Source organism: Cupressus sempervirens, chromosome 3, assembly GCF_028749045.1.
Source record: "Cupressus sempervirens isolate cs-2001-9-10 chromosome 3, ASM2874904v1, whole genome shotgun sequence".
Taxonomy (NCBI): domain Eukaryota; kingdom Viridiplantae; phylum Streptophyta; class Pinopsida; order Cupressales; family Cupressaceae; genus Cupressus; species Cupressus sempervirens.
The window spans coordinates 1101294616-1101308424 of NC_143120.1; the positions used below are offsets into that span (position 1 = coordinate 1101294616).

Sequence of the window (13809 nt, forward strand, 5' to 3'; positions counted from 1 at the left end):
ATAGCCAACATAGTCTCAACATTTTTGTTAATTTAGAATAGAGTACATTGGTAAAAAGGTAGGGAGACATAAGATCACCTCTTAGGAATCAAATGTATAGAGCTCAAAATAGAAAACACAGGCAAAGCTCAAAGATTAAAAAAAACACAAATAAAAGTTGTTAGACAATTAGATAGCAATAGATAATTGTCATTCTCATAATCTCATAGATTAGCAAGGTTTGGGCTGGCATCTGAAAGATACTATCCTTCTTCTGTAATAGGCTCCTCTTTGTCCTTACAAAAAGGCAAGATTACCAGAATTTACAAAGAAATACAAAAGTTTATTAGTGTTTTTTTTGGAGAGTGTATATATCTGGATAGCATCACTATAGCTTGATTCCTAGACTAAAACTGTTAAATAGTCAAATTTGACTTATTTTTCTAATCTTAATTTCTCCCTTAATGAGTGATGTTCATATCTGTCACTAGAATGCTTGTTTGGAATCTTAGCGTGTGATATTCATATCTTCACAAAAGTGCTTGTTTGGAGTAGGCATACGTGAAGAGCTTTTCCCAAATATCTTTGATTTTCCATTCTTCTCCGTCTCGCAGGAGTACCAACCAGCCCTTGTTCCTTTCAAAAGGCAGGTTGGCATACACACCCATATCATCTTCAACTTTAATTATCTTCAAGTCTTGAAGGAAGGCGGACTCTCTCGTAAAAACACTGAGAATCATCCACTGGCATTCGCTCTCAAACTTGACAATTACCTTGTACTCTTGCATGGAATATTTATTGCCCAATCTTATTATGTCCTGGTATAGATGTAGATCATGTTCCTGGTATAGATGTATGTTATGTTTCTCTCTTGAGCTTTCACACAAGAAGATTAGCATAATTGTAGTGCAGGATCTCACCTCCTCTACTCCAAGTTTGCACGCCCACCAACTTGGAAACTCAAGTACAGAGATTGTGAACGGGAAAGAAGATAGAATTGAGTTCACTTCTTTTTCATCAGCACCCACAGTTTTCATATTCAAAGTTATACTGGATACCTTCGAGGGCAATCTCTGAAATCACAAGAGTACATTTAAAAATCCGTCTTGTTGATATACCAAATGAGAATTCATGTCAAAATAAATTATTTACCTTTAGACAACAAATGCCTTTCCAAACACCACTATGACAGGCTGCAATTTGTATGTCTTTGAGCAGTGAGAGACATTCGAGTCCTTCCATCTTTGTAAGGACACAACACCCATCTGCTACAAGACTTTCCAATGAAGTCAGTTGTGAGAGGTCTTCAAGCTCGTGCAAATCCAAACACCCACACAGATTGAGGTATCTAAGCTTTGATAAATTAGAAAGCCCCGATATCTTTTTCAGTCTATCACACAGGTACATCCTTAGATTCACCAATGTTATTGGCAGGCCTTTAACCTCCTCTAACTTTACACACCCTATATCTTCAAGAGATTCAAGGTTGGGGCACGCATTTTTGCTAATAAATAGCTTCACTACGTTTGTGTAACTCAAGTTAATGAATTTGAGTCGCGACATGACTTTGGGATTAGGTAATGAATATGGTTTACTGGAAAAGCCTTCTCTAGTTTCTTCATCTCCCTCCGAAAGTATGATATCCCCAACTGGACTACCTTGAACAGACAATTTCACAAGATTGCTCAGACGTACAAGTCCCTGGGGTAATCGTTGTACACCAGTATCGATTAAAGTTAAGTATTGCAAGTTGTTCAGCTGTCTGATAGACTCCGGTATGCAGCTGAGCTTTGGGCAAGCCCTCGTAGACAGCGACTTTAAGAGGGTAAGCTTCTCCAGGGAAGTGGGTAGTGATGTAAGCGCCGTGTGTTCCAGTTCAATTACTTTTAAATTACCCAGTTCCCCAATGTCTATGGGTAACTCTCTTAAGGTTGGGCAACATGCGCGGAGATTTATGAGCAAGATTTGAGATGTAATGTGGGTAGGTAAGGTCTCCACTGTGAGGCCATGAGAGCGGTATAAGTGATAACATTTGGATTTATGTCCATTCCTTTCATTTCAACAAGAACGGACTTGATTCTACGGTGATCACCCAACTTCCCAAGGCTACCTAAAGGTGTGCTGAAGGATACGACATCGAGAAGAATGATCAAGATTTTCATAACAATGTATTCCGATTTTAGATTTCGTTGTGGGTATGATTTTAAAAAATTGAATCGAACTATAATTAGAATTTGCAAATACAAAGATCATGCCACAAATTTAGATGAAAGAAAAAGATATATCTTACCAGGATTGTCAGCTACAAATCTGATAGCAGCCCATCCATTGACAGGAACATTGACGGTATTGCGCATGACAGGATCCACAAGATTGAATTTTTTAGGATCTTTCTTGGGATTATAGTTGCCGAATCCCGTTCCCACAATGTAAAAGTCATTCCCATGCAAATGAATCGGATGGCTCTCGGCGGTGAAGATATTAGTCCCCTGAAGAATCACCTGAACTACAGAGTTGTATCTGAGCACTTTCACTTTGGTGGTTTTCACGGGGGCCCAGAGAAGCAAGATACCTAAAGTTGCGAATTGACTGTTGTGGAAGCAGATATCACGAGGAGTGTCTGGGCAGGTGGGGTGAAAGCAAAGACAGGAGAAGTGTATGAACGCGTATGGAAACGAGTTCTTCAATCTTTAAAGATATGCAGTTTCAGTTTGGGAATCTATGTAAGATTTTCCAACTAGATACTGCATAATTTTTGACAGTAAAAAGATTGAGGGATAAACAGGGTATAAATGCTCCTCCAACATATCCATCCTTCGGTATCTACGCAAAATTAAGTCCCTACATTAATATTTCTCAGCCCCTCCGAGAATTTAAATGCGCGGAATTGAATGAAATTAAAGAGGACAGGTGTCCTAATTCGCATTCAAGACAGCTGCAACGGCTTCATAAAATTACAGGATATATAGATCAGTATGCAATGAGCTTTCCGTATGCATACGAACAATTTAGCTATCCTTCTCCTGAAACTAACCGTTCATCCTCTCACAGGTTCAAGGCAAGGGTCGCAGTTACATAAACAAAATGAATGCGATTACCCTGAGGCACGTGGTTTGCATAGTTTTTCTTTTATGCATGGGAGTCTTGCATCCGAGGGACATGCAGGAGAAGCAGAATATCAGCGCTTCCATTTTATCCGAATGTTCCGGTGCATATCTCCTCACTCTAGTTTTTACTTTGTGCCTTTTACTTCTCATTATTCCAATTCTTGCTTCATTGTCGTGCTTCTCAACCTGGTACCCTCTTTAACTGTCGCCGAGATGTTTGAAACCCCCAATTTTTCTTCACCTGCATCGCCATACTCTTTCAGCTTTGTATTCTTAAATTTCCCGATGTTTATACATTTACTGGTTTGAGCAGGATCCAAGCCGCCCCTGTCGTCCATGTGGAGCAGCGATGCGAGCAAGAGTGTGAAGCTCTGCCTGGAATTCACCGTCATTAGGGTCCTCCTGTGCTGTCTGGTACTATAATGCCATCTTTCAAATCTAACGGCCGAGGCTGTAACCATTCATTTTTGGTGTGAATGTGTTCGACTATGCTTTTTATAATTCAGTTTACTTCCGGCTTGAAAATGATACGGATTATTTTTTACAGGTGATTGCTAGTGTTGCAGCGATGCGGAGGTTATTTCCATTGAAACGGGTCTCTGCATACAACAATATCAGTAATAATTTACCCTGCCAGAGGGTTGATAAGGATGGGCCGCCCTGTTTGGAGAAGGGAAGCGATAGCTCGAAGGAGAATTTGCTTGAAAAGCAGTTGATGGCAGATAATTCTTCTGCTATTCCAAAGGAAACTATCTCTGGGGGAGGGGATTCCAAGCGTTCATCTCCACATTCGAAGCGGTCATCTCCCCATTCAGTACGCCATAACAGAGAAAGTCATTCATCAACCACTTCCATCTTTTCCAGCAACAAGAGAGAAACATCTTCAGCAACTGAATCGCTAAGGTTGATCGAAGAAGAGATGGAATGTCGAACAAAGATACTGGAGAGTGAGAAGAATGATCTGCAGCAGACATTAGAAAAGGAGATAGATAGGTGGTCAAATGAATGGGCTTCTATGCTGGGAAAAATTAGGTCGGAGGAGAGGAAGATGAGAAAGAGGATCCAAGATCTGGCTGAGCAAAATGTACAATTGCAAAAAGAAGTTTCATCTTGGAAGAATAGTGTGTGGATGCAAGAAGAAATCTTGAAAGAAAATTCTCATATATCCTATGATGAATCCCTCAAGCAACATGCAGCAAATCCAGTGGCATATCAACAGGAACAACAGCATATAGAGGTAACTAATGTTATTTATTTTGCTATTTTAGGGAGTGTTCATTAACATGGTTTTGTGATCAACCATTATTCTTCATTGCTATTTTAGAGTGAGGAGGTTTTCAAACAACTAAAGCAAGAACTTAAAGCCAAAACTTTACTGGTCAAGCTTCTACGGGAGAAATTATGTTCCAATGTGGCTGATGTAGAACAAACTGAGGAGAAAGTTGCAACTTTTGAAAGGAGTCAAGAGGTTTTGAGGAGTAACATTGAAAGACTACAGGCTAGGCTCACTTTCTCAAACCAGAAAGAGAAAGATTTGGAGGTTCTGGTATGTGTTGTCATGCTTTCAATTGTTTATATTTAGGATGTCAAACAGTTTGTTAAATGGAAGATTAACTTACTTTTGAAGAGCATTATATTTAGTTCAGATTATGAGCACTAATGCTGTGATATATTTTATCTACAGCTTGGAGGGAAGGAAAATACCATAAAATGTTTACAGATTGACTTAGAAGAATGTCAGAAAGAACTGACGTTGTTAAGAACAGAGATACCCAAAGTTTTAGAAGAAAGGAATGGATTTCAGCAAGATGCAGAACAACTTACCTTGCAAAACATTAAACTCATCGCTGAAGTTGGAACACTTAAGCTCAAAGTAAACAAACTAGATGAAGATGTATTAGTTAGGGAGGGACAGTTGTCGATTTTGCAAGAATGCCTAAGGGAAAAGTTCTAGTTCTCACATTTGTAATATAGCTGATTATAGTTTCTAAGCAAATTTAGCAAGAACTCATTCGATGTATAGTTAATCTCTATTTTAAATGTATTAATTTGAAGAAAATATTAGAGACATTCTGATACATTAATATTAATAATGATTATAGGAAGACTTCAAGTTTCTGTAATATGTTAAAGGAAAGGTCTCTATAGCTGTATCTCTCTCTATCTATAGCTAATATTTTATTGTGCTGAGAGGCATTCTACAGCGGTATATGTGTTGAACAACCCATCTACAGAAAAGCTCACAAATGGTAAATTAAAACTAGTGCTACCCCAAATTTCTGGGATTGGTAGATCAGGGGACGAGTTTTTGGGATGACAACTTTTTTGTGCAATTTTGGGGACAGCTATATAACAATAAGGAAATCAAATTAAAATATGTAGAAAAATTTAGAGATTCATAAAGAATAGACAAAGCATGCTCTTATACATAATAGAAACTTAAAATATAAGAATTAGCAAAATTCATTTTTTCAAATTTCTCTTACTTTGTTACTTCAAGAGTCAAAGACAAATATCTTCTAGAAATCAAAGTCAGTGTCCCCTAGGCATACACTATCCCTGAAACTTATCCAAGACGGGGATGGCTGAAAAACATATTGGAAACACATTCCAAAGTAACATTGAATTAAACCCATTGCCACTTGTACCATTTGTCATGATTTGTAAGTAATTTTTTTGTATTCCATTTGAAATGGAGAGGAGGTCAATAATTAAGATGGTGTGGATTTGTAACCAATAGTAGAAGAGTGGTTCCTGAATTGATACAAAATATCTCATGCCCTGACACACCCTCCACCTAGTTGTTTCCTTTATTTGTGACTCTCTGTGGCATTGATAGAATAGAGTTCTGAGGAGAAAGTCATAGGTTTTGTTAAGCTCTTAGATTTATCCACATAAAAAGTTTGTCATGTGTTCTGAGGTTTCTATTAATGGTTCAATATTTACATGGTGTTTTAGATGGCGCATCTTATCTTTCCAAGACTCCTACCATGTGGGACCTCACATATGGGACTTCAATTCCTGTTCCTGCTCAATTATTTATCAACAGAAACTCTTGAAAGGAAACTAGTAGCAGTGTTGATCCCATATGATAAAAGTTTAGTAGTAGTAAATTCTGATTGGAAGTTGAGAAGGAATTTTGTTTCTCTATTATTGTGAAATCTTGGATTGTTTTTGATGATTTTGTTCCAAACTTATTTTGTGTGGTCAAAACTTTTATTCAACAATGCTTCAAATCTTAATATGTTTTTGCAATTTGGATGCGGGTGTATTTGTGGATATGGTTCAATTCTTAATATCTTAATATGATTGAGTACATAAAATCCTACATTACAGGATGTGCCTTTTGTAGTTTGGATGCAGATGTGTCTATGGATATATGGCTTATTGTCATATAACCCATTCTTCAGATACCAAATAGGTCATTGCCACTTGGATTAGTTGAAGCCATTTTCTTTTTAAAAATATATATATTAAAAAATGGAATCAAAATAATATTAATAACAGGTTTATGTTGCATACTGATGACCTAGATTTTGAATAGCAGTTACAAATTTATTGGGGGAATCTAATTTAGTACTAATTTTTTTTAGAACCATCATCTGACAGTAACTAAAACGTACTCCCTAGCTGCTAATTGGGACAACATGCATATTTTTAAGTTAAATGGGAGAGTTGAGGGAAGAGGTGGGGGAAGCGCTAAAAACTGGGAAGGGAACTCATTGTCTTCAATGGTTTTCTTCTATTGTTTTCTTTTGCTTGATACTCAGAGGTATGTGCATATATTCTATTCAAGGTTAAATGTATATAACTTTCAAGAAATTCTTCATTCTCCTCTCAATTAGCATTATTTGTGAAATTTATTGCTATAATCTTGTTAATTGCACTTGTATAACACCTCAGTTTCAACATTTTCTTGCATCGTCTTGTTTTTGTTCTGCATATTAGTGAGATCCCTAGGAAATTTCCATCTATATTATCCTCACCTACTTTATTGAATATGGTCGTGCATGCGTACCTTATAATTTTTCTCCGCTTAACCAACAAATTAATGTCAAACTGAAATATTGGATGCATTTTTTGTATAACGCCATTAGCCTTTAGATTCCTCCAAGATTAGGTAGTCGGAGTAATAGGAAGCTTGATTAAGCACTACATTTTTCTTTATTTCTCTTTTGACCTAAGCTTCCATGTTATCTAGCCTTGGATTAAGGATTGGTTGATTAGTTTGCATCTTACTAGCTCCTAAATCACCATGACCAGCCTAAAAGACTTTGGATTGTAAATGATTCCTTTGATGTTTCTATTTGTTTTTTCTTTCTTCTCTCAAGGCCATAATGTAGGTGGTTTGAGATAATGGACATTGATATATGGCTGGTAGCCTGGAATTTACAAGTTAAATAGAATGGCCTTTGACCATGCTCCAAGGGACATCTAAGAGGTCCTTTTGATTGTGGGGGAAAAGTTGGGAGTCAGTGGCAAGTTTGGGGACTATTGGCGAAGACTGTATCATTGTGGACTTGGTTTTTGGCTGATTAGAGAATGGTCTACTTGTTTGTATTGGTTTCATTCAAAACTTTTATTAGAAATATAATTGACAATTTCAAAGTTTTCCTTGCTATGTGAGATTTTCTAAGGTTGTGTCTTCTCCTTGGTCATCGCTCCTCGAGTTTTTACTGTCGAACCTTACTACTTTTATATCTACACTTATTGACTCTATTATTCCTTTTAGCATAGGTGTCTCTTCCTATTTTGAAGTGATCATGTAACTTCATGATTTGACGCTTCATTTTCTATCAGAATGTTTATGCTGAAAGCCAATATTTTCACCCATTTGGCTTCTGACATTTACTTCAACCTATTTTTCTATTTTCTTTAGATTTCACATCAGTTTTGTTTGATTTCAGTATCATTATGATTTCAACATCCATTCCTACACAACTTCTTACTGTTAAGGCAGATATTTGTATATTTATATTGAATAGGAAGTTTCAATTTCATTGGGTTGTTTCAATCTAACTTTTAAGTCTGTTTGGCAACGGGAATACAAGTGGAATAGGCATATGTAAATTCTTAAAATTTTGAATTTTGTGTCTGGGTGCACCAAATCAGAATTGCGACTTGGAATAAAATAGGAATATGTATTCCAATTTCGTCCCAAAAATAAATATTTTCAATTCCACCTCAATAGCTGGAATTGGAATATGTATTCCTATTCCAGTTTTATTTATTTTAGAAAACTTTGGGTCCGTGAATTCCCCATCAAATTCTGGCTGAACCAAACAAAGAATATGAATATATATTCCTATTTTCTATTCCAGAATAACAATTCCTATTCCCATATTTGTATTCCCACAACCAAACGAGCCCTTAAAAGGATTTGCATTATTTAAACATATTGTGGACTTACAATTTTCGCTGCAGTTTTCATTTAATATCATTACACTTTTATTACTCCAATTGTCTATTACATGGTCAAATATTTGTTGGTTTATAAATATGCTCTGTAGTTTAATTCATTTTCTTTGAGTTAACTCTTAAGGAAAGATCAATAATTCCCTTGTGTTGTCATGGTTCCTATTTGGATATCAAAAATGTATTCTCTTGATGGGCCTCATTCCTTGTTGCAACACCATCTCAATCCATCACCTCTTTTCTAATCTTAATCGTATGACACTAACTGTCCTGACTTTCACTTATTACCATATCTAATTCTTGCATGCCAAGGTGTGATGTTGTTTTACCATTTTGTTCTTATTGATTATCTATTTTTCATATTCAGACTAATCGCTCATCTACTTGATTCTTCTTTCTTATCTCTTAGCTATTTAGCTCCACTGGAAAATCTAGTAAATATGAACAATACCCAGCCTAACATGAGAAATACTAAACAAGTAAAACTACAGGGAGTAATGGAATTGCATCACATGACATCTCATTTTATACCTAGTATATCGTGAATCGTAGATGTATTTAACTTAGAGGAGCATAAGAGCAACATTAACAAATAAAACTCTTGAAATTAGTTGGATTAGAGAATAAGGTAACACATCAATCTATTATATTATTATATTGATTGTAATTAATAAATAAATTACAAGTATGTATGTATATATATATTGTGAACAAATTACTATATAAATAAATCGCTTCATGCTTTTTCATAATATGAATTAAAAGAATCATTACTATTAATCAACTAATTCAAATTCACAAACTATCCCTTATAATTCAAACTTTACAAATACCAACTACTTAATTAAATGTAAAAGAAGCTATTTACTCGATTTTCCACTAGATCTAAATAGCTAAGGGATGAGAAAGAAAATATCAATTAGAGGAGTGATTAATTTGAATATGAAGAATAGATAATCAATAAGATCAAAATGGGAAAACAACATCATATATTAACATACAAGAATTAGATAGGGTAATAAGAGAAAGTAGGGATAACTAGTGTTAGATGATTAAGACTAGAAAATAGGCGATGGATTGAGATGGTGCCACAACACAAAACGTGGCCCATCAAGAGAAAACATTTTTGATGGCCAAATAAGAACCATGACAACACAAGGATACAAGGGAATTATTGATTTCCTTAAGAGTTAACTTGGAGAAAATGAGTAAGAGTAGAGAGCATATTTCTCAATGAACAAATATTTGACCATGTAACAAATAATTGCAATAAACAAAGCATAATGATGTCAAACAAAAATCTGCAGTGAAAATTGCAAGCCCACAATCCACAATCTACTTGAATAATTGAACTTATAAAAGTAAAAGTCAGGCTAAACCATCAAATCTTTTTGAAGCATCTCCAAGTTTGAGCTGGATTGAACAATCTAATGGAATAGAAAGTCCCTATTTGATATAAATACACAAATCTTCCTTAAAAAGTAAGAAGTTGCATGGGAATTGATGATAAAATCATAATGATACTAAAATCAAACAAACTACTGCAAAATATGGAGAAAATAGAAAAAGAGGTTAAAGTAAATCAGACACATCCTTAGAAGGGCAAGGCCTCAATGTTGTGTTGTTGGCATTCCTCGTGCAATGTGATGCAAGGGTTGCGCGATATGATGCAAAGACTGCATGACATTGCGAAGCTGTGCACGAAGCAATACAAATCCTCTCGCATAGTTAGGCAAGGTCTCGTGTGGAGAAGCAAAGTCTCATGCCAGACTACAGATGAATGTCTCCTCGCATGAAAAATAATGGGCATTTTGGCTTGGCTGAGGAAAGTTTGGAAGTTGGTTTTGGACACCCTACTAGGTTCCACACCTTCCTAGTTCAAAACATATTTTCTATGGAGTTTAAAATATGTCATTTAAGTATAAGTTGACATATTTTAATATATTCTTAAGAAATATTTTAATATATGTGACGATTCATTTGAGATAGGTCCAGAGCTCTCCGAGTTAAGATAAATATTTTGAGAAATTTTAGGACTTCAAAAGTTTAGACTTCGCCAAATTTCAGGGCTTTAGGATTTTAGACTTAACAAAATTTCAAGAGTGAGGTTGTAACTTTGAGCCCTTGTGTTGTGTATGACCATTGTTGGTCTCTACTTGTAATTCTTGATTATGTTGTAACTAGTGGAAATGGACTTGTTTGTCTAACCATGCTAGGAGCTTTTACTTTGGGTTTGAAAGAGAACATCCTCTTGTATAATCTCATAATTCATGTGATCTTTGGTTTGTGAGTTATGGTTTAGTGCTTGGAGATCCTTGCAAGTGTTGTAAGACTTCCGTTGGTGTAGGTCAATATGTGATTTTAGCCATGTTCCCTATTCTTATCACCTTGTTTTGATGTTTCATTATTGTATATGGTTACTTTATGTTGTTGATTTAATAACTTATCTTAAAAAAAAAAAATTATTCAGTGCACATTTTATCCTTGTGTTCCAAGGATCTTTGGGTGGGGCATTACAATATGCATCTGTTATTAATATTATTTTGATTCCAAATGACTTCAACTAATCCAAGGTTGCAATGAAAATATCACTTTATTAGGTATCTGAAAAATGGGTAGTGACATTCTTCCCCCTTTAATTAATGTGTTTTCTTCAATGCATTAATCAAAATTTTCAATCATATCCCAAAAAAATAAAAAAGGTCACTCTTGACATTGTGAATGAACCGAAATGATTGTGAATATATATGTATGAGTATAATATGAAGTAGATATGAATTATCCACTAATACAGTCAATTCTACAGTCAATTCTATGTAATACCAAGGTATGGTAAGCAAGCAAAGGTATGTGTGTGCATTGTTGTGATTTTAAGGTATTGTGCAACTTATTTGAAAGCATTGAGATAAGGGAATAGTTTCTACCATTCATAGCAGACAACAAATCCACTCTGTCCAGCTCCTTCATTGTATGCCCAGCTCCTTTCGTTGTATACCTTCTTAGCGAGAGTGGTTTTGCCAGATCCTCCCATTCCAACAATACCCACTACTTTTACATAGCCGCTCTGCTCTTCATCTGACTTCAATATTGTGTTTTGGAAAGCTTCAAGGGCATCATCCAGTCCAACGGGGTGTTTAGCCACCTCCAACACTTCTCCTCTTGTTTCTTCTAGCACTCTATCTACTATACGCCTCAGCAGCACATCCTTGTCACTACAAGTACAAAACCGAATTACAGAAAAAAAAAAAAAATAGGGGCAAAATTTGTCAGGTATAAATTTATTTTTTCTATGTCTGGATCAAATTCCATCATTTGGAAGAAGAGAGCAACAAGACATTTTTCCTTCTGTCTTTGTCTCTTCTTCTTAATGATACATCCAGCAAATAAATTTAGAGAATTCATACAAGAAACTATGCAAAATAACAATATAAACTTTCCCCAAATTATGCGATACATTATCAGAAAGAAGAAAGTAGCAGGACCACGATCAATCATTAAGAAATTATGCACAATAACAATACAGACTTTCCCTACATCACAGATTAAATTCTGTGATAAAAAAAATGATAGCAAGACTATGGTCTATCATTAAAAAGAAGAGAGCAAAAAGACCGCAATAGTTTTTCCTTCTGTTTCATTACTCCTTTTCTCTCTTAAAAATAGATCTTAAAGTTTGATCCATATAACATGGGAAAAAGAAATTTGCACAGTTCTTACTCTTTGCTTGACTCGAACACCAAGCCCGAAATAAAGGAAACCCTATAGAGATCATCTTTCCATTTCTGAACAATGTGGACATCAATTCTGTTCTTGTTCTTGAAATCTTCGAAGGCCTTTGCATACGGGCCAGAATTGATGTATCGAGCGTGAAAGGGCTGCACGTCGTAGAAGACAGGAATGATCTTAGCCCCGGTTCTGAGCATGAAAGAGAGCTCTGCCAAACCCCAGGGCGACTCTGCATATCTCGGGGAGAAAACCGCTACGTGGAGTTTGCATGTGGCGAGAGCATGCTGTATGGCTCCCGGTAAGAAATCTCCGGTCTCCAATTCTTTCTGATCCAAAAACACCCGCAGATTGAAGGCACTGAGATGGGAATACAGTGCCTCTGCCAAAGTCTTCTTAACATCTGGACCTCTGCGATTTATGAATACATCGTAGGCGGCATACTCTGAGGGTTGCCCGTGAGGCGAAAGAGAGTGTGGTACAATGCCCTCAAAAGCATTTTCTCCCATGGAATTCTCTCCGCCTGTGGAGGGTGGAGAGCCGAAAGGAAAGTCCAGATTTCGTATGTAGAGGGGAATGGTTAAAGGAGGAATGCTATATTGCAAAAGCGAGAATACTATGGGCGAATTATACGGATTGGACTATGTGGTCTAAAGTCGATTACTGTACTATTGCGCACTGAGAATTATTTTCGTTACGGGTCTCGTGGGTAGAACATTATCCTGGGAATAATTGTAAATATGGTAAAATAAAAATGTGTTTGAGATTTTAATAATTTTATAAATTTTCAATAAAGAATATAGCTTTTAATATTTTTTATGTGATTTAAATATTTCGAAAGTCAAGAAGAATGTTTAGGAATTCCTTATATACGAGCAATAAAAAAATAGTCATTTAGAAAGTGTCACTTCATATTTTATTCAAAGATATCTAATAAATGCACGTTACATTCATTTCAACAATTTGCACAAGTAATGCAATACATTTTCCTGCATCATGTTTTTTTATCAATGGTTATGCACAAATGTTACATGCTATGAGTATTAATAGAGTTGCATGACTCTTTCATTTGAAACCAATGAATTGCATTTTTATTTTTATTTTAAAGTTAATAAAAGAGGGTGGGCACAAACAAGGAGTACACCGCCATTAGAACATAAGTCATTGTAACTAGAACAAACTATTGAAATGTATCTTGTATGTGTACATTTTACTTTAAACTTGTGTTAAGTAGATTCAACATCTGTAACATCACCACATTGTACTTAGCTCAAATCTACACAAACTACTACTTCATTTTTGCTTCATCTATTAAATGACCAATGCATATTGAGTTGTTTCAACTACATTCCGTCGAGCATCAAAGAATCCAATTATAGTAGAAACATACAAATCAAATGACATATCACAGAATAAATCAATTGATGATGCTCTTGACAGCATGCATTGCTTTCGAATTAAATCATTTAACTTCAAGGTTCGTAATTGTTTGTTTGATTGCAAGTCTTGCTTCATTGTAGCTATACATCTAATGAACTTCATAATGGACTTGTCGATCGTTTCTTATACTTGCTTCACCATGGTT

The 13809-nt window shown here is 35.7% G+C and overlaps 1 protein-coding gene across 1 annotated transcript; it reads right to left on the minus strand.

The window, feature by feature from the left end:
* Positions 1-168: 168 nt before the first annotated feature.
* Positions 169-12843, minus strand: LOC149570631 (uncharacterized). Its single transcript, XM_089817226.1, has 8 exons — positions 12219-12843; positions 11426-11713; positions 4911-4933; positions 3632-3889; positions 3273-3537; positions 2270-2667; positions 1132-2039; positions 169-1052 (listed from the first exon to the last, which is right to left on the minus strand). The coding sequence occupies exons 1-8, from the start codon at positions 12731-12733 to the stop codon at positions 510-512; spliced, it is 3198 nt and encodes a 1065-aa protein (XP_089673352.1). The 5' UTR covers positions 12734-12843; the 3' UTR covers positions 169-509.
* Between the last annotated feature and the right edge of the window lie 966 nt (positions 12844-13809).

Bases quoted from the DNA above. Each gene is read 5' to 3' on its own strand.
- LOC149570631 (XM_089817226.1), bottom strand. From the start codon at position 12,733: ATGGGAGAAAATGCTTTTGAGGGCATTGTACCACACTCTCTTTCGCCT. The intron at 11,714-12,218 runs GTAAGAACTGTG...TTGTACTTGTAG, and splicing joins GTGTTCGAGTCAAGCAAAGA to TGACAAGGATGTGCTGCTGA. The intron at 4,934-11,425 runs GTAGAAACTATT...TTCCAACTTCAG, and splicing joins TTTGTTGTCTGCTATGAATG to CGATGAGTTTAATGTTTTGC.